Raw genomic sequence first — 20,305 nt, 5'->3', positions numbered from 1 at the left:
TGGCATCACAGGTAGACAAGATGGTAAAGAAAGCTTTTGACATCTTGGTCTTCATAAATCAAAGTATTGAGTACAGGAGTTGGGATGTTATGGTGACTTTGTATAAGACCTTGGTAAGGCCAAATTGTGTGCAGTTCTGGTCACCTAACTACTAAGAGTGCAGAGAAGATTTACTAGGATGGTGCCGAGTCTTCAGGAGTTAAGTTACAGGGAAATATTAAACAGATTGGTACTTTATTCCTTAGAGCGTAGAAGAATGATGGGAGACTTGATAGTGGTTTACAAAATTATGAGGGGAATAGACAGAGTAAATGTGAGTAGGCTCTTTCCACTTAGATTGGGCGATATAAATACAAGTGGACAAGGCTTTAGGGTGAAAGGTTCAGGGGGAACTTTAGGCGGAACTTCTTGACTCAGAGACTGGTTGGAATGTGGAATGAGCTGCCATCTGATGTGGTAAATGCTGGATCATTCTTAAGTTTTAAGAATAAATTGGATAAATACATGGATGGGAGAGGTCTGGAGGGTTATAGAATGGGTACAGGTCAGTGGGACCAGAGGAATGATGTTTCAGCACAAACTAGAAGGGCCAAATGGCTTGTTTCCTGTGCTGTAGTTTTCTATGGTTTGTATTTGTTCACTGGTTCTGTTTTCAGAAAAGTCCAATGCAGATTTTAAGTTGGTTTCTGATCTTTATTGATCCAAACAGATTGTTAAATCTGATAAGCAGTGGGCTCCTTGCTCATTCTGATGTTATTTGGCGTTGCCCTTTGGAACCACAACTGTTCCTTGATTAGGTCACATTGGGATATTCTCCCATCTCTCATTAGCTCCTATCTAGAGAGATCCCTATGATCAGAATCAGTCCATTTTTATTTTAATTTAGCATCCTGCTCTAGGTTTTCAGTTAGTCCCTTACATCTTCTTACTCTCACAGAATGAATTTGGCTGACTGATTCTACATTGCTCTCAGAATTCCATATCTAATCTTTAGTAAGACCACATTGAGGGTAGTGTATTCATTTCTTGCTGCCTCATTGTAGGAGATTATGGAAGGTTTAGAGTGAGTGCAGTGTAGGTTTACCAGGATGCTACCTGGATTAGAGAACATGTTTAATGAGGAAAGGTTGTGCGAGCTCGAGTGGCAAAGAAGAAAGCAAATTAATAGAGGTGCTTCAGATTATGAGGGAATAAAAAGGGTGTACAGCCAACACCTTTTACACAGGACAGTAATGGCACAATACCAGAGGATGTCTGTTTAAGATAAGTGTAGGAATGTTTAGGGGAGATGTCAGAGATAAGTGTTTTAAACAGACAGTAGTGTGTGCCTGGAAAGCAGGTTATTGATAGAGGCTGATACAATAGAGATATTTAAAAGACACTTGGATGGGCACATGAGTGTAAGAAAAATGGAGAAAGGGGTTAGATTGATTATGGAGTGGTTAATGGAGTTTGGCACAACATCATGAGCCAAAGGGCCCATACTGTGCTGCATTATTTTATGTTTAATCTCAGTCCTTCATAATCTGCCTTTATAACCACTGAGGCATGTAAATGACATCTTGCGGAAGGCAATCTGTCTTGCACAAGGTGTTATCAGAATAGTTTAATATTTTACATCAGGGCACAAGAAATAGGAACAGAATTAGGCCATCTATGGCTGATCTGGCCCTGGACTCAGCTCCATCTACCTGTCCCCAGAAAGATTTTTTTTCAAAATAAAATATTTTCCTAAATTGAGCAATACGATGGACTCCTGTTTTGCAAAATGATACTTGTCCTGTGCAGAGATGGAGACTACCCAGGTTTCTGAAACAGTCCATCCTGAGTTACAGCTCTTGTCCCATAATTTGCTTCCCAGACAGTAAAAATTCAGGCAGACCTTATCTTCGCTGATACTTCTTTAATAAAATGAAGTTATGTTTTCATTGAAGTGAGAGGTGTTCATTCCAGGCTGCAATGTCCCCAAAATGCACTGCAGAGAGGTCAAAAACAAAGGGCAAAGATGAAAAGTAATTGGAAGGATTAGAAGGGAGATGAGGAAAAGCTTTCTCATATCGAGGAGATAGGAATTGCCTAATGAGGGCATGGGCAGAAAGGTCTGAATGCGAATGAAAAGAAGAATTAAAAGGGTCCTGATCTGAAATGCTAACTGTCTAAATTTCAACATGATGATGAACTTCCAGCTTCTCTTGGCCTGCAGGAGAATGACTAGAACCTAAGCCTGAGGACTAAATGAATCTTTTCTGCAAAGTAATCACACATGTGTGGCGTCTTTAAAGGAAACCAGAATGCAAGAAGACACCCTTAATTGAACGGTGAGCAAGTCTGTCACTGCTTCAACTGGAAGTTGTGCTCAGAGCCATGAATGGTGAGAAGGGAATTTGTAAAAGTGCAGGTGTTACATCTCCTACACAAGGAGTATCGGGGTAATTAGGCAGTGGAATCAGGGAGTTGGAAAGGAATACTAAAAGAATTGATGTAGTAAAGTTCCTGTAAATAGAAAGTGATCTAACTAAACTAGAACTTGGTAGAGTACAAAATGAGGATAAAAGTGATGTCCACTGTAGAATGGAAGTGAATATGGAAAGATCAAGATGAAGGTGAAACCTTGGTCGAGGGAAAGGAAGACTCTCAGAAGAAATGGTATCAAAGATACTCAGCAGAATGATTACACTGGAGAGATGATGAGACTAGGACAGAGGTGGTAAACTGGTATTACTAGTTTATCTGCAACCTCACAGCTCTTGTGACCCTGGCTTATTCCTGACCTCTTGTGCTATCTGTATGAATTTTGCATGTTCTGCCTGGGTTCCCTGATGCTCTCCTGTAGCCCTCAGAGACATGCATGTTGTTTGGTTAATTGCCTGTAGTGAGGTAGATGTGTGGTAACATCTAAAGAATAGGATGATATTGTGGGGGGAAAAAAATTGGAAATAGTATTAGATTAGTGTAAGTGAGTATTTGATGATCAGCACAGACTTATGGAGAAACAGGCATTTTTCTGTACTCCTTACAGGAACCAGAGAGAAAACTACAAACAGTTTTGGGATGAAAAGTCCTACAGCAACTGGGATTACAGGAAGTACGACCGAAATGGGGTTGGGAGTCAGGAGATTTGGTCAACAGCCTTGCCCTCAATATGGCTTGTGAGCATCACAGATTCTGTTTGAACTGACAAGAAGAGCTAAGTCTAATTTGGAGAGAATTACTGCTTTGGGCTCACTTCGTGGACTAGTCAGTACACTCCAAAGTTTGCTTAAAAAGTTTGTATTTTCAAACTGTTTCTTCTTAAAATACAATACCTTTGCTAATCTTGACCAGGTTGCAATGGATATTCATTCCTTACATCCATGAATGGCATGACCTCCCTACTGCTTGAATCCTTGAGTTTTCACAGCTGAGCCACCTTTGTTCAGACATACCAAAGTGTCATTTACTGAGCTTGCAAACCGCTCACTTCCATCTGTCAGGCAGCATTCAAATTCAATGATGATCGAGTCCTTTATTGCATTATTCAGTGGAACAGTAAGGTTGCACAAACCTTGCTAAGCAAGTTCTGAAACTAATTCAAATTTCTTTTTTTTCTCTCCATTACATAATGAAGATTTCAAATTTATTGTGCTATTTCCACAGCACTCGAACCATTTCAAAAGTCCTTTCAAGCAATCAAGTGGTTCTGAAGTGTAATCAGACTTGTAATAGAGGAAATAGGAAGCTTTTTTCCAAAACTCTCCAATATCTGATGTAACTAACCCTGTGAGGGCGAGGAACATAACTCATGTGGTATCAAAAGCTCCCGTTCAAAAAGATAAACATACTGTTTAATGAGTACCTTTAAGGGACAGTTCCTCCAGGATATCACCGAGGTGCTGAAGATCATTTGGTGAAACTTCGTATTTTGATACGCCTATCGCCATGACCAGCTGACACCTCCCAAATAGTCCATCTGCAAAACAGCAGGAAGTTTCCTGAATTATTCTTCAGAGGTCTGTACAGCTCTCGTATTGTGGTCTACATTAGCAAGGGGGAACAGCACACATATTCATCATTGCACAAACTGAAGGACCTGTCAGTTTAGGATGGCATATCAGAATCCAATCTCCATAAATAGCAGAAGAGAACAGAATGTGTCGAGAGGGGAAAGAATGCCTCTATGACATGCATATTCATTCCCGAAAACCAGCTCTGCCACCAAACAATAATGATTTTTGTTTGAATTAGTCATTACAAGCTCAGAGAGGAGCACTGGTGATCAATATACTATCACAAAGCTAATTGCAAATGATTTGCAACAGACTTGCTTGAGCTGTCAGCTACGGTCAAGTGTGCAATACAAATCGCACTTTATTGTTTATCCTCTCCCTACACAAGGAGACTGCAATCATCTTGACTTGCTGGTTTTATTACAACATGGATGTCAATGCAGCTCACAGACTGTGAATGCATGATTGAACTGAATATAATCTCTGCAGGGAAAGGGGAAATATTGAAAATGGAAGGGCCCTGCAGATTAGAGGAATAAAGCACGTGCCACCAAACTCTGTAAAAGACATCGATTTGTTTGAACGATTCTCCATCATAAAAACCCCAGCGTTTTGTTGCCAAATGATGTACAAACATGGTCACTCCTTATCAAATGTAGCAGCCAATTTAATTAAGCAACATCCACAAACAAGAATGTGATATTTTTTCCACATATATTGCCCACCCCATCCATGCCTGACTGAGGAGAAAGCCAAGTGGAGACATATATAGGGTGGACTAGTAAGAATAAGTAATATCTTTCACTGAAGGACATTACTGAGTGGGCAAGAGCCTAGAAATTCGTCTCAGTTCAGTAGCACTGGATGCGCTTCAAATTCCTGCCAGCCCCTCGAACTATAGCCATGAAGTTCATAGAATTTAAGTCAATTCTGATGTGTTGGAAGAGTTTATGGTGCTACTGACTGAAGATGTCTTGATAACTCAACTTCAGTAAAGTCAACAACGGGTTCTTTTATGTTCACTTGAAAGAAGTCATTTCAAACTTTCTTCCAAAAGGGAGCATCCCTCACACTGCAGAATCCATTAGCTATGGGCAGAAGAGCAGGCCTTAATTTTATACTCCAGTTTCATGAACGTGACCTTGGAACTCAGAGGTGAAGACACTGAGGCATAGCTACACCCTGTTATTAAATTTAGCATGTTGTTGCCTTATGGATGTAATGCCAAATTCAACAATTTCAGGGTTTTTCACTTTCTCTGCAGCAGAGCTGGTCAGTTCTGCTTTTGGTTATGTAGCGGAATAGCAATATAATTTCTTCTCTCCCCACTAACATCGATAGGCTGAAATTTCCTACAGCTCTGACCTGTATTTCAGAGCTTTTACCTGCTCTTTTTCTCTCTCAAATATCCTTCAGTAGTCTTTCAATCAGATGGTTTCATGAACTGCATACTGCCATAGTAGCCATTCTCCCACTCTATTAGAGGTTTTTCTTAGTCTTAGCTATCCCTCCTCACCTTCTAAGCAACTCCACACTGATTTCAACATGAAACATTAGCCGCTTTGAGGTGCATTCTCCGCCAAGAATGCGCCTGCAGAAACGGATGCAGACCTGTGGAATGGTCATTCAGGTGTCAGCCCTGAAAACGCTGTGCTGTCCACCTGAAAGGGACAGCTGAAGGAGAGGCGCCTCAGAGTGCACTCCAGCTCCTGTCCCTTCGGGACGTCATGGCAGGGGCAGCCAGTGTGGGTCGTCAGGGCAGGGGCAACCTGCCCCAAAGTCCCACGCCTGTTGCCCCAGTCCTGATGTCCCGCACCAGCAGCGCCTGCCCCAAAGTCCCGCGCCAGCAGCCCCTGTCCCAGTCCTGTGCCTGCCGCCCCAGCCCTGACGTCCCGCGCACCGTCCACCCCTACCCCGTAGACACGCACCAGCTGCCCCTCCCATGACATCCCATGCCAGGGGGTAGGAGCAGCGGGGAGGGGGGCTGTCAGGCGCAGGGAGTTGGGTCGCCAACTGATTGTCATCAGCCCACCCCTTAGCAGCCACTTTCAGGCAGCTGCATTCTGGTACCTAGGGGTACTTCAGTGCTCAGGCGATTATCCCTCTCGGAGGAGGGGTAGAAAGTGCGTCTCGGAGGCGCTTCCTGCTCTTTCAGGTGGCCTCCCGACAGCCACATAGGGGTAGAATATGCGGCTTTACATCAGCGTATTCTGGCCACCGGGAAGAGCCTATTAACTGTGATTCTCCGGCCACAGATGTTGCCTGGCCTGACAAGTTTTAAAAGCATTTTCTCTTTTCAACTCTATTTTAGCACTATTTTCAGGGAGTTGATTACAGGTAGTAGATGTTTTAATCCCACATAGGGACTTAGCTTTAGAAAGGAAAAAGTAAGACAAGTTAATTTTCAATGAATTGCATTGCTGAAGATATGCAAAATTGTAAATTGTTGAACACACTTTAGAACGTGAATGCCTCAGAATAGTATTATTTATAATCATTAAGAATGGGACTCTGGCTGGACAGCACCCTGATTTGAGGCCAATGCATCAGCATATTACACCTTCTCTGTTCTCTTTGCACCAATTGGCTGCTTTCTATACTGCAATAATTTAAATATAAAACAAAACGTCGGAGATATTTATCTCCCTGGAGCCACTCACATATATCTGGCAAAGAAGGCAGGGTCTCAGTTCTGACATCAATGAAACCCTGGGCTCGTTACCTGGGCCACTGAGTAGATTAGTCTCAGTTCCCTGATACAATAGTGGAAAATCATGCAAGGACCCGTCCCCTTGGTTAGGAAGTAATGAACTCTGGCGCTAAAAGCGTGCGACTGTCAGGTTAGGACAGCATCAGTTCTCACTGTTGAGCCATTTTGAATTGAAGATACACACCCTCAGCTTCAAGTGAGAAACAATAACCTGGATCAGGGGCCAGGGGGGGGGGTGGGGTGGTGGAGGGGGGGGGGTCAACATTCGAGGAGCAAACATCTCTCAAAATCAGTGGCATCTCCAGGGAAGAAGAAAGAGGAAACTGGAAAGAATTAGGGAACATTTGGAATTGAAATGAATTGTTTATTATCACATGTCACAGGATACAATAAAAAAATCTTTTCTTTGTGTGCTATCTTACCAAGTCAACCTCTAGGTAGAATTGTAGGTAGTGCTAGAATAAAAAGCTGTTTTACAACAGAAGTACATGATGTGGTGTCACGTAAGGCAAAAGTGCAGGGTACAGTATAGTATTGAAGAAAAAAACTGTTAAATAGTACAATAAATCATTTTATATGAATGGGAGGTCCATTCAAGAGTCTGAAAACAGCAGGACAGAAATTGTCCTTGAATCTGGAGGTGCATGTGTTTTCAAACTCAAGTGTCTTCTGCCTGATGGCAAGGGGAAGAAGAGACTGTGAATGGGCTGTGGCGTGTGCAAAACAAGTGGACAACATAAGGAATTATTTTCAAAAACAAAATTTGACAAGTTGCAGTCAAATTTACATTGTGTAGTTGGTCAGTGTACAAGGACTGCTAAGAATAACCAAGGAAAAGTTAAAGTTGCACTGCCAACCAATTCATCCGATCTTTAATTTGTGTTCTGCATTTTTTAAACTGGAAAACCAGTTTTGTTCTCACAAAATTTCCCTTGAAAATGCAGTGGGAGCTACCTTCTTGAGCAGCTACAGTGCTGGTGAGGGTATCCCCACTATGCCATAGAGTGAGAAGTTCCTGGATACAGACGTAACAATGATGAAGGAAAAACAATATATTTCTGAGAGAGGACAGTGAGAAACTTGGAGGTGTTCCCATGTATCTGCTACACCGGACCTTTTAGTTGGATGAGGTTGTTAAGCTTGGGAGGTGATATCATTGTCGTCTAGGTGAGTAAACTATAGTGCATTTTGTCAAAGGAACACACTCCAGGGAATGAACATTTTGGGTGTTCCTCAAGTGGATTGTTTTGCCCTGGATAATGTGGAGCTTCATGAAGGCTCCTGATATTACAAAGTAATCCATCCCTAATGTGTACCTTGGCTAATGATTTTCTGCAGGACATCTCACCTACTCTGGTAGCCTTGGAGTTTATATGGCAAGTTCAGATATGCCTTGGTCAATAAAGGGGACTTAGCAACTTAATGCAATTGAATTAATCAGGTGGTTGGACTCAAGGTTTTAGTTCTTGCAGTTATTTTACTTACAACATGTGTTATAGGCCCAGATTATCCCAAAACTCAACAGCAATAGAAATTCACCAAGACAAATGGTTACTTAAACAAAAGTTACTTTTAATTTTCTTTAAACATAAAAACAGGATCAAATTTTAACTTATTACTATTAACTTGCTTAACCTAACTTAACCCCCTTCTAATTCTAAGTGGATGTGTATGTAATGTGTGTGTGTAAGTTCAGAAAAGTTCTTTGGTTCACAGTCCAATCTCACTTCTCATTCCTCCAAGTTCACTGGTTGCAGGCAATTCTTATACTATGCACAGAATTTAACATTTATGAATTTCACCAGACTTTGGTGCTTGAAAGGTAAATGGGTACTGCTCAGGAAGGTTCTTGTCAGTTTTCAGAGAGAAATTTGTTGCTCATTGGACACAAACTGATACCTTCCGATCAGCCACGTCAGTGTCTTGCTGAAGAAACTTGCCCATCAGGGTTCTCCAGATGATAACCTCTTTCTTTCAGGTCACCACAGAGTTCCTTTTCTGTTTCCCTTATTTCAAGTGAAACATTATACAGCTAGCCATCTCCTCTTGTATGGACTACAAGGGCTTTGAACAGGCTGACCTAAGAACTCACAACCAATCTTCAAAATGTTTTTTTTTTCTCCCCTCCATAAGTTTGCCAGCTTGTCCTGTTCCAGTCTCAGCTGCTGCTGCTGAACTGTAGAACTGAATTCTCGCTCTCTCTCTCAGAGAAAACCATATGACCTTTTTAGAACAGCAAACTGCACGCAGACTGCAGCACCGGACCCAATCTTCTAAGTTCATTCATCTGCTGCTTTCCAAAACAATAATCCATTACTCCACAGCATGTCTAATTAACACCTACTTGTGAAGTCCTTATAGGCAATCTTCAAAGTTTTTGCAAAGGCACTCGGAGCCTGGACTGTCTGGCTTGAGCAGAGCTCCAGCATTTTAAATGAGTTTTGTTTTGAAGTGTTTGTATTGTTACAAGCCCAAAGGACCCCAAAACCCAGCAGCAATAGACATTCACCAAGACAAGTAGTTACTTAAACAAAAGTTGTTTTTAATTATCTTTAAACATGAAAACAAAATCAAACTTTAACTTCTCTCTATTAACTTAACTAACCCAACTTAATCCCCTTCTAATTCTAAGCACACATGTATGTAATGTGTGTGTAACTTTTTGACAAATTATTTAGTTCACAGTTCAATCTCACTTCTCATTCTTACAAGTTCTTACAAGTTCACTAGTTGCAAGCAACAGAATTTAACATGTATAAAGTTCGTAGGCTTTGGTGCTCGAAAGGCAAATGTTTTCCGCTCAAGAAGGTTCTCGTAGGGTTTGCAGAGAGAGATTTGTTGTTCCAGGATTTCCACAACTGAGGTACCACCATTAGTCACCCCAATGTCTTGCTGATGAAACTTGCCCCATCAGGGTTCTCCAGATGATAACCTCTTTCTTTCAGGCTTTCACAGAGTTCCTTTCTGTTCCACTTATTCCAAGAGAAACATCAGACAGATAGCACTTCCAGCCATCCTCCATTCTGGAGTTTCTGTTTCAGTTCCAACAAGTTTCTCCTGCTTGTTTCGGCTGTGTCTCTCTTCTCTCTCTTACACTTGCCAAAACCCTCCTCCTTCTCCAGTAAACAATAGGAATTAGTCTTCTGCTCCCACCTGTTGTTTTTAGGTAAACAAGAATGCAGGAGTGACCTTTGAGTGAGCACTTTGCAGAAACATAGGAACATAGGAACATAGGAAGTAGGAACAGGAGTAGGGCAAAAATGGCCCATCAAGCCTGCTCCGCCATTCAATATGATCATGGCTGATCTAATTTATGACCTAACTTCACCTACCTTCCTTCTCCCCGTATCCCCTAATTCCTTGATCATGTAAAAATTTATCTAACCGAATTTTAAATATGTTTAATGAGGCAGCCTCAACCACTTCCCTGGTTAGAGAATTCCAAACATTCACTACTCTCTGGGAAAAACTATTTTTCCTCATCTCTGTCCTAAATCTACTACCCCAAATATTCAGACTGTGTCCTCTCATTTTAGTTTCTCTATAAGATCTCCTCTCATTGAAAGGTCAGAAGACTTGTAAAAATGTTCAACACAGACCCCTGTCTCCATTCCATTCATTTCATGACATCATTCAATTAGCACCTATTTGTGAAATGTGCATAGCATTCTCCATAGTTTCTGTAAAGTCACTGAATATGAATTCTTCAGCATTTCAAATAAGATCTGTTTCAAAAATGTGTGTGTATGTATGTAACCTACTCTAATTTTACCAATTTATCTCCCATATTCATCTATAAATATTACATCACAGTATCTGTGTGTGACCTAACTAAAAACCCCACACAATTTATCTCCTTACAATATAAAATATAACATAATCTGTCACACATGGTAGAAGCCAATTCCGGCCATTTAAATCTGAACCGCCCATTTGCACTCAAATTACCCTACAGTCCCGTATGCTTTGATGCGTGGGAGGAAACCAGAGCACCCAGAGAAAACCCACAAAGACACAGGGAGAACTTACAAACACCTTCCAGACAGCAGTAGGTTCAAATGTAGGTCACTGGTGCTGCAACTGGTGCCTAACCATGTTATCTGTTATGGACTACTTCATTTGATGAAGAATTGTGAACATCTCCATTTCAGACTGTAACATGGACAGAAGGTCACTGATGAAGCCGCTGCTCTGAGAACTCAATCCAGAATATGACTTCCTAGAGAGCTTTGTAGAATAAGAGATTCTGAAGTATAGGTAAATAGTTCATCAATCACTCCACGGCAGATGCAATATCACTGGCTCTCCACTCTATTGTAGCAGGCTGAGGGATGACCTTATAGAATCAGAATCAGAATTTATTGTCTTGAACAAGTCATGAAATATGATGTTTTGTGGCAGCTTCATAGTGCAAACATACATATTATAACCATCTTACGACATTACTATAAAAAGATTATAATAATAGTCCACAAAAAGTAAGGTAGTGACTTTGGTTCATTGATTATTTAGGAATCTGATGGCAGTGGGGTAGTGTGGAGCTCGTCAAAAGAACCAAAGACTTGTTGATCCAAACCAAGGCTTTTATTAGCAAAAGACAGGAGCTCTTCACAGGTGGCCGACCAGTCCGGAATGATCCAATCTGGCTAGGAACACAACCCTTTAAGGCCCAGACAGTAGGCATGGCTTAGCTCTCAGCCAATATACTGTAACTATATACACTATATACATTGGTGAGAGATCTGTACTATCACAGGAAGAAACTGTCCTTGTGTCATTGGGTGCTCATCTTTAGGCTCCTACACCATTTTCTTGATGATAGCAGAGTGAAGAAGACATGGCCTGGGGTGGGGGGGGGGGTATTTGAGGATAGAAGCTCTGCCTCAGGCAGATGTCCTCAATGGAATGGTCTGGTACCTTTGATTTCGCAGGTAAAGTTAACAACCTTCTGGAGTTTAGCCTTGTCCTGAGAGTTGGCACCTCCATAGCAGGCTGCGATGCAACCAGTCAGAATGCTCTCCATAGTACACCTGTTGAAGTTTACGATAGTCTTCAGTGACATTCCAAATCTCCTCAGACACCTCACAAAGTACGTATAGCCGCTGGCGAGCCTTCGTTGTGATTGCACCAACATAGAGGCTCCAGGACAGATTATTGGAGATACTGACACCCAAGAATTTGAAGTTCTTGACCCTCTTCACTGCTGAGCCCTTGATGAGGACTGGGTCATCTTCCCCTGACTTCCTCCTTGAAAGATCGAAGTCAAAAATTCAAAATTCTAATTTATTGTCAAAGTAAATACATGACATCTGTTACAGAGATATTGTGTATTTACCTATGTGTTGTGTGGTTTTATGTTAAAAAGTGACAGTTTGCCTTTGAGAGCCAAGGTGAAGGTGGACTGCTGAGAGTGAGTGAGAGAGTAGGAGATGGACTGGGCATGTGCAAAAGATAATCTAGAAATTTCGAAACTTGGAAGACAAACCACCACTGGGTGTGGCTGTGAAGTGGAAGGAGGCGCAAAACATGAGTCATTGTCTGTGAGGCAGTTTGGAATGTTGGGCATTTTAAAGGGAAAAGCATTCTGAAGGTAGCCAGAAGGATCCGGACCAAGCCATTCTTCTTTTTTCTTTCTCTCTGCAAGCAACAGAAGAAGACCACTTCGAATGTTGTGCTCTCTCTCTCTAAAAGATCTTTTGGCATCAGTTTACCAAACAAATTGAATTTTGTTTACGATCTTTACTTCGATTGTAATCGAAGATTTCTGAGTCTTATGTGTTTTGTGTTTTTTTGTGTCTAAGTGTGGCGCTTGCAGGAGCTGAAAGAAATCACTGCTGCCACACCGAAGGTTGTTAATGACTGTTTTTATTCAGTAACGTCATAATCGCTGCCCAGGGTGTGCGCTGTAAATGTTGCTGGAGTCAGAGAGAAATCTCTGACGACGCCGTTTCACCATGGCTGCCCCGCCATGTGGCAATACAAGTGGGGCCAGTTTGCCATGAGGATGTGCACCACCACGCAACCACCCACCCCCCCCAGAACCGGCTACGCGTCGTCTCTTTGGCAACTGGCCCCTGCGCTTGGGCGCGGTCATCTGCAACTGCTGTGATAAGTCTAAATAAGCAGCTTTTAAGTGGTCCACAGTAAACAATTCTTCCTTTGCCCCCACATCTAAAGTAAAAGTCCCACCCGACTGCCAGAGAACCTTGTACGGCCCTTCGTATGGGCGCTGCAACAGGGCCCTCTGTGGTCCTCTCTGGACAAACACAAATTGTGCCACATCCAGATCTTTCGGTCGATGGGATGGCCAGGTGCCATGGTGCGATGGGGTTAGGTTGCCCAGTCATTTGCGGAGGTCTGTGAGCCGCTCACCTTCTTTGTGAGTCGTCTCGGCCTCCAGGCCAAAGAATTTTCCTGGCAGGGAGAGTGGTGCACCGTAAATCATTTCTGCGGATGAGGCTTGCAAGTCCTCCTTGGCGCCGTCATAATCTCAAGGAGAACCCAGGGCAACTCATCCACCCAGTCGGGGCCAGAAAGTCTTGCCATCAGATCGGACTTTACGTGTCGGTGGAACCTCTCTACCAACCCGTTAGACTATGGGTGGTAGGCTATGGTGTGGTGCAGTGTTACCCCTAAAAGCTTTGTCAGCTGCGACCATAGTGCGGATGTAAATTGGGCACCTCTGTCGCTCATGATGTGCACCAGCACACCGAAACAAGCGATCCACTGGCTGACCAGGACTCTAGCACACCTCTCTGCTGATGCCTCACAGACTGGGATAGCTTCCGGCCATCTGGTTGCTCTGTCCACTATGGTAAACAGATACCATGACTCCCTGAACACCGGCAAAGGGCCCACGACATCCACCTGGATATGTTGAAGCTCCATGTTGCAAGTCAAAATGTTGAACAGGGGCCTGTGTGTGCATGTGGAATTTAGACATCTGGCACCTGATGCAGATGTGGGACAGTGCTGCCAACTTCTTCTTGAGGCCATGCCAGACAAATTGCTGCACCACCATACGCACGGTAGTTTTTACTGAGGGGTGGGTGAGATTGTGGATGGAGCTGACGACCCTTGCCCTCCACTCTTGTGGGAATACCGGGCATGGTGAGCCGGTGGAGGTATCACAGAGCAGTGGATGGGCGGAGTCAGGAAGCTGAATATCCTCGAGCTGGAGACCTGAGATGGTGGTCCGGAGAGCTTGAGTTGCGGTGTCGTGCTGCTGGGCCTGTGCTAGTTGCGTGTAGTCGAGGCCAGGAGCTAGTGTGCTGACGGCCGGGTGGGAGAGCGCATCGTGACCACATTGTCCTTGCCCGCCCTGTGCAGGATGTCTGTCGTGAATTCGGACACGTAGGACAGGTGGCGCTGTTGCCTGGCTGACCATGGGTCCTTGGCCTTAGCCAAGTGAGGGGCTTGTGATCAGTAAAAATGGTGAAAGTTCTTCCCTCCAAGAAGTATTGGAAGTGGCGGGTTGTCAGGTACAGCGCCAGGAGCTCCCAGTCGAACACACTGCATTTAAGTTCCGGCGGCCACTACTGCTTACTGAAAAAGGCCAGCGGGCACCACTGCCCATCCAGCCACTGTTCCAGTACTCCCCCCCCACCACCATGGAGGAAGCGTCGACCGAGAGCACCGTGTGCGCTTCTGGGAGCAGGTGCACCAACAAAGTCGTCTCTGCGAGGGCCTGTTTCATTGCAGAGAAGGCCTCGTCCGTCTCCTCCGACCAGGCCAGGGTCTTCTTTTTCATCGCGATCAGCGCAAAAAGAGGGTGCATGATGTGGGCGGTGTTGGGAATGAATCTATGGTAAAAATTTACCATTCCTACAAATTCCTGCAGGCCCCTGAGGGAGGAGGGTTTGGGAAAATGCTGGACGGCTGCCATTTTCTCCAGTGCCAGAGCTGCCCCAGATGCTATGATAGTGTGCTTCCCAAACTGGCATTTGGCTTTGTTGACCATGAGGCCGAATTCTGCAAGCCAGGCGAACAGGGTTCGGAGATGGGCCTTGTGCTCTTCGCGGCTGTGGCTGGCTACCAGGACGTCATCTAGGTAGTCAAAGACAAAGTCCAAATACCTACCCACTGCGTCCACAAGGCGCTGGAACATCTGGGCTGCGTTCTTCAACCCGAATGGCATCCGGAGGAATTGGAACAAGCCGAAAGGCGTGATAATGGTGGTCGTTCCAATGTCATCGGAGTGTACCGGGATCTGGTGATATCCATGCACCAAATCGACTTTTGAAAAGAATGGCACGCCATGGAGGTTGGCCGCGAAGTCCTAGATATGGGGGACCGGATACCTGTCTGGAGTTGTGGCATCGTTTAGCTGTCTGTAATCTCTGCAGGGCCTCCAACCCCCTGATGACTTTGGGACCATGTACAGCTGTCCAACCGCTGAACGATGCCCAGATCCTGGAGCCTGGAGAATTCCTCCTTTACCTGTTTTAGCTTCTCCGGTGGCAGCTGCCTAGCTCTGGCATACAGCGGGGGGCCTTTCATGGAGATGTGATGGAAAACTCCATGGTGGGGGGAGGTGATGTCAAAGCATGGCTCCAGGATGGCAGGGAACTCACTGAGGATCTTGGTGAACACGTCTGTGGCAATGGCTACCATGGCGATTTTGGGTCTGTCGTCGTCCGCTATGCCCAGGTGCATCAAGCAAATAGTGCAGGTGTTGAGCAGCCTCCTGCCCCTCATGTCCACCAGCAGACCATGAGCCCTTAGCTAGTCAGCCCCTAACAGTGCAGTGCCCACCGAGGCCAGGACGAATCTCCAAGTGAACTTTTCATCCCTGATCTGTATCTGTGCCCTACGGGTGCCATAGGTCTTGATTGCAGAACCACTGGCAGCCCGCAGGGTTGGACCCGGGGTCCAGGTGCGAGTTTCCAGCACTGTAGATTGGAGGAAACCGGCGGCCTGTGGACTTGTCAGTGATGTAAAGGAGACTGTTCACGTGGCCAACCGTCGCAGCCATCAACAGTGCTTGGCCTGGCCATTTCCCTGGAAGTCGCAGGGCTGGTAGCACTTGCTGCTTTCACTCCCCAGCGCTGGTGATAAAAGCACCATGTTGACTGGGTTTCCTCTGGCTTGTGCTTGGGGATATCCTGCGGACGGCGGGGTCCCGGCATGGAGACTTGCCTGAGAGCTGCCTCGTTCTCCTGTTTTGCGCGCCAGAGGGCGTCTGCCCGAGCTGTGGCCTTTATGGGGGTCGGAAAAGTCCTCTTCAGACAGATGGAGCCGGATATCTTCTCGCATCTGTTCAAGGAATATCTGGCGGAAGAGGAAACACTGTTCATGATCCTCCGCCAGGGCCAGCATTTCGTCCATGAGGGCTGAAGGGCTGCGATTCCCCAACCCATCCAGGTGTAAGAGCCTGGAAGCATGCTGCTGGGGAGTGAGGCCAAACTTCCCAGGAGTAGATTTTTGAGGACAGTATACTTGCCCACTGCTGGTGGCCAGTGAATGATGTCGTCTACTCTCGCCGCCGTGTCCTGGTCCAGCGCTCCCATGACGTGGTAAAATTTTGTGGCTTCGGCTGAGATGTGGCAGAGGTGGAATTGTGCCTCCGCCTGCCCGAACAACGTCTGTGGGCGATGGGGCCAGAAGGGGAGAAGTTTGAGGGCTACTGCATTCACCTCAGCTGCGTCCATCGTTCGCTGGGTCCAGATAGTTGCCTGGGCCCGTCGGGGTCACCACTGTGGCGCTTGCAGGAGCTGAAAGAAATCACTGCTGCCACACCGAAGGTCGTCAACGATTGTTTTTATTCAAATTCAGTGTGCCCCTTTAAGGGCAGCAGGAGCTGTACCAGGTGACTCCCCAGGGTGTGCGCTGGAAGGGATGCTAAAGTCAGAGAGAAATCTCTAATGACACAATTTCCCCATGGCTGCCCTGCCACGTGGCGATACAAGCGAGGCCGGTTTGCCATGAGGATGTGCGCTGCCACATAAGTTCTTTTTCTGTGGACTAGTTGGAATCATGGGTCCTCTACCGGCACCACCTACGGCTCCTAGAGCGCTTCCACCAGCGTTGTCTCCGCTCCATCCTCAACATCCATTGGAGCGCTTACACCCCTAACGTCGAAGTACTCGAGATGGCAGAGGTCGACAGCATCGAGTCCACGCTGCTAAAGATCCAGCTGCGCTGGATGGGTCACGTCTCCAGAATGGAGGACCATCGCCTTCCCAAGATCGTATTATATGGCGAGCTCTCCACTGGCCACCGTGACAGAGGTGCACCAAAGAAAAGGTACAAGGACTGCCTAAAGAAATCTCTTGGTGCCTGCCACATTGACCACCGCCAGTGGGCTGATAACGCCTCAAACCGTGCATCTTGGCGCCTCACAGTTTGGCGGGCAGCAACCTCCTTTGAAGAAGACCGCAGAGCCCACCTCACTGACAAAAGGCAAAGGAGGAAAAACCCAACACCCAACCCCAACCAACCAATTTTCCCTTGCAACCGCTGCAATCGTGTCTGCCTGTCCCGCATCAGACTTGTCAGCCACAAACGAGCCTGCAGCTGACGTGGACTTTTTACCTCCTCCATAAATCTTCGTCCGCGAAGCCAAGCCAAAGAAAGAAGAAGTTGGAAATATAACTTAGACTTTGATTACATATGTTATATTTAGGCTGGGGAACTTATTAGTTTTACACTGTTATAGAAATTTGTATATTAACCAGTGGGCATTGTTATAAAAGTGGGGGGGGGGTTTGAATTAAAGTTTGAAGGTGAAATTTTGTTAATAAAGGAATTGTTCATCTTTACCCCTGTGTGAAATGCCTTCTTTGTGGATGCTGGTTTGATCTTGTAACACATCACATACAAATCAAAGATTATTTCTCCTGGAGGCCAGGCAGAATTTCTAATCATCAGTACATATAAACTAAATGTTAGTCCATATCTGGGATAAGCTGCCAGAATATCCTATATTGTTGGCATGAATGAGTTGGATTAAAGGGCTTCTTTTGTGCTGTGTGACTCAGAGTCACTGTATTTGAGAACTGGGATGATTGATCTCCAGACTCCACAAACTGTCTTCCTTTTATTTGAGTTCTTCTTCTTTGGCTTGGCTTCGCGGACGAACATTTATGGAGGGGGTAAAAGTCCACGTCAGCTGCAGGCTCGTTTGTGGCTGACAAGTCCGATGCGGGACAGGCAGACACAGTTGCAACGGCTGCAGGGGAAAATTGGTTGGTTGGGGTTGGGTGTTGGGTTTTTCCTCCTTTGCCTTTTGTCAGTGAGGTGGGCTCTGCGGTCTTCTTCAAAGGAGGTTGCTGCCCGCCAAACTGTGAGGCGCCAAGATGCACGGTTTGAGGCGTTATCAGCCCACTGGCGGTGGTCAATGTGGCAGGCACCAAGAGATTTCTTTAGGCAGTCCTTGTACCTTTTCTTTGGTGCACCTCTGTCACGGTGGCCAGTGGAGAGCTCGCCATATAGCACGATCTTGGGAAGGCGATGGTCCTCCATTCTGGAGACGTGACCCATCCAGCGCAGCTGGATCTTCAGCAGCGTGGACTCGATGCTGTCGACCTCTGCCATCTCGAGTACTTCGACATTAGGGATGAAAGCGCTCCAATGGATGTTGAGGATGGAGCGGAGACAACGCTGGTGGAAGCGTTCTAGGAGCCGTAGGTGGTGCCGGTAGAGGACCCATGATTCGGAGCCGAACAGGAGTGTGGGTATGACAACGGCTCTGTATACGCTTATCTTTGTGAGGTTTTTCAGTTGGTTGTTTTTCCAGACTCTTTTGTGTAGTCTTCCAAAGGCGCTATTTGCCTTGGCGAGTCTGTTGTCTATCTCATTGTCGATCCTTGCATCTGATGAAATGGTGCAGCCGAGATAGGTAAACTGGTTGACCGTTTTGAGTTTTGTGTGCCCGATGGAGATGTGGGGGGGCTGGTAATCATGGTGGGGAGCTGGCTGATGGAGGACCTCGGTTTTCTTCAGGCTGACTTCCAGGCCGAACATTTTGGCAGTTTCCGCAAAGCAGGACGTCAAGCGCTGAAGAGCTGGCTCTGAATGGGCAACTAAACCACATGGAAACAGGCCCTTCGGCCCAATACTTCAATGCCATGTGACTCTAACCTCTGGAGTGATTTCCCTTTGATATCCATTGACCAGTTTTGGTCACTCACACGTCACCACTGAAATTCAGCTCTTGGATCCACATTAGATTGTGTCGAGATGTGGAGCTAAGTGTCTCCCAGATTTACTGGTGTCTAACCAAGAATTTCACCTGAAAATACAATCTCTCCCTTTATTGGATAAAGTTCCCTGATTACAGAAACCTAGAGATCTTGGCTTCAATCCAACATGTGCAGAATTTGTGAATTTATATTCTAGTCCAAAGACTACAGTGATGAGAGAAAACTACAGTTTGAATTTTGGATGAGACATTGAACCTAATGCTGATTTGTTCCAGGATACACGTGAACATAGGAACATATGAACATAGGAAGTAGGAACAGGAGTAGGCCAAAAATGGCCCATCGAGCCTGCTCCGCCATTCAATACAATCATGGCTGACCTAACTCCACCTACCTGCCTTCTCCTAATTCCTCTATCATGTAAAAAATTGATCTAACCGAATTTTAAATATGTTTAATGAAGCAGCCTCAACCACTTCCCTGGTTAGAGAATTCCAAACATTCACTACTCTCTGGGAAAAAACTATTTTTCCTCATCTCTGTCTTCAATCTACTCCCCCGAATCTTGAGACTGTGTCCTCTCGTTTTAGTTTCCCGGTCAGCTCAAAATACCTTCCTACATCCATTCTATCCATACCCTTCATAATCTTATATGTTTCTATAAGACATAATCACTTGGTCCTATTCTGAGAGGCATTCCTGGTGTCTTGGCCAAATTTTGAATCGACTACACTGCAACATTAACCCTAATGCCTTATATGTTTCTATAAGACATAATCACTTGGTCCTATTCTGAGAGGCATTCCTGGTGTCTTGGCCAAATTTTGAATCGACTCCACTGCAACATTAACCCTAATGCCCTTTGGGAGATGACATGATTGCGACAGGTACTACATCAATGAAAGACTTTCTCTCCCTAGTAAGTTCATGTTGAAAGGATATTACAGTTGACAGCAATAGCCAATGTGTTGTTGGCCTTGAAAGGGAACCTAGATGAGGGAGGAATGTATGGAAAAATTTGTTCATGAGTTTAGATGAGAAGGAATGGGAGGTGGTACAAGGGGAACATAAATGGCAATAAAGACATGTTGGATAAAGATCTTTATTTGAGGTGCATATTCCATAAAATCCTTTGTCATTCACAATGTTTTAAATCAAAAGAGCCTACAGATGCTGGAATCTAGAACAAAGCCAAGCAGCAATTGTGGAAGCAAATGGTGCAAGTCAGCGTTTCAGGTTGAGATCCTGCATCAGATCTGAAGGGGAACAGGGATGATTACCTCCTTATAGACATATATAGAAAAGGGGAGGGAGTGTCTACGTGGCGGTGGGATAGTGGCTGGTATGTGATTAGTGGAAGCAAATGGGAAGTAGATGATGGTAAGTTGGTGGGGAACAGAACATTGGGTAGATGCTGGTTGGTGATAGGAGGAGCCAGGTAGGGGAAGGATGATGGGTAGATGGTA

General features: G+C 45.2%; 1 protein-coding gene across 1 annotated transcript in view; it reads right to left on the bottom strand.

Annotated features, from left to right (window-relative positions):
- ptprn2 (protein tyrosine phosphatase receptor type N2) overlaps positions 1-20,305 on the bottom strand; it is a 1,138,884-nt gene that overhangs the window by 817,729 nt on the left and 300,850 nt on the right. The window contains exon 3 of the mRNA XM_069914734.1: positions 3,836-3,949. Within this exon, the coding sequence (XP_069770835.1) occupies positions 3,836-3,949 (114 nt within the window). The remainder of the gene's footprint in view (positions 1-3,835; positions 3,950-20,305) is intronic.

This window comes from Narcine bancroftii, chromosome 1 (assembly GCF_036971445.1).
Source record: "Narcine bancroftii isolate sNarBan1 chromosome 1, sNarBan1.hap1, whole genome shotgun sequence".
Lineage (NCBI taxonomy): Eukaryota > Metazoa > Chordata > Chondrichthyes > Torpediniformes > Narcinidae > Narcine > Narcine bancroftii.
Note: the sequence above shows the minus strand (reverse complement) of the source record. Positions and strands in the feature narration are given on the sequence as shown.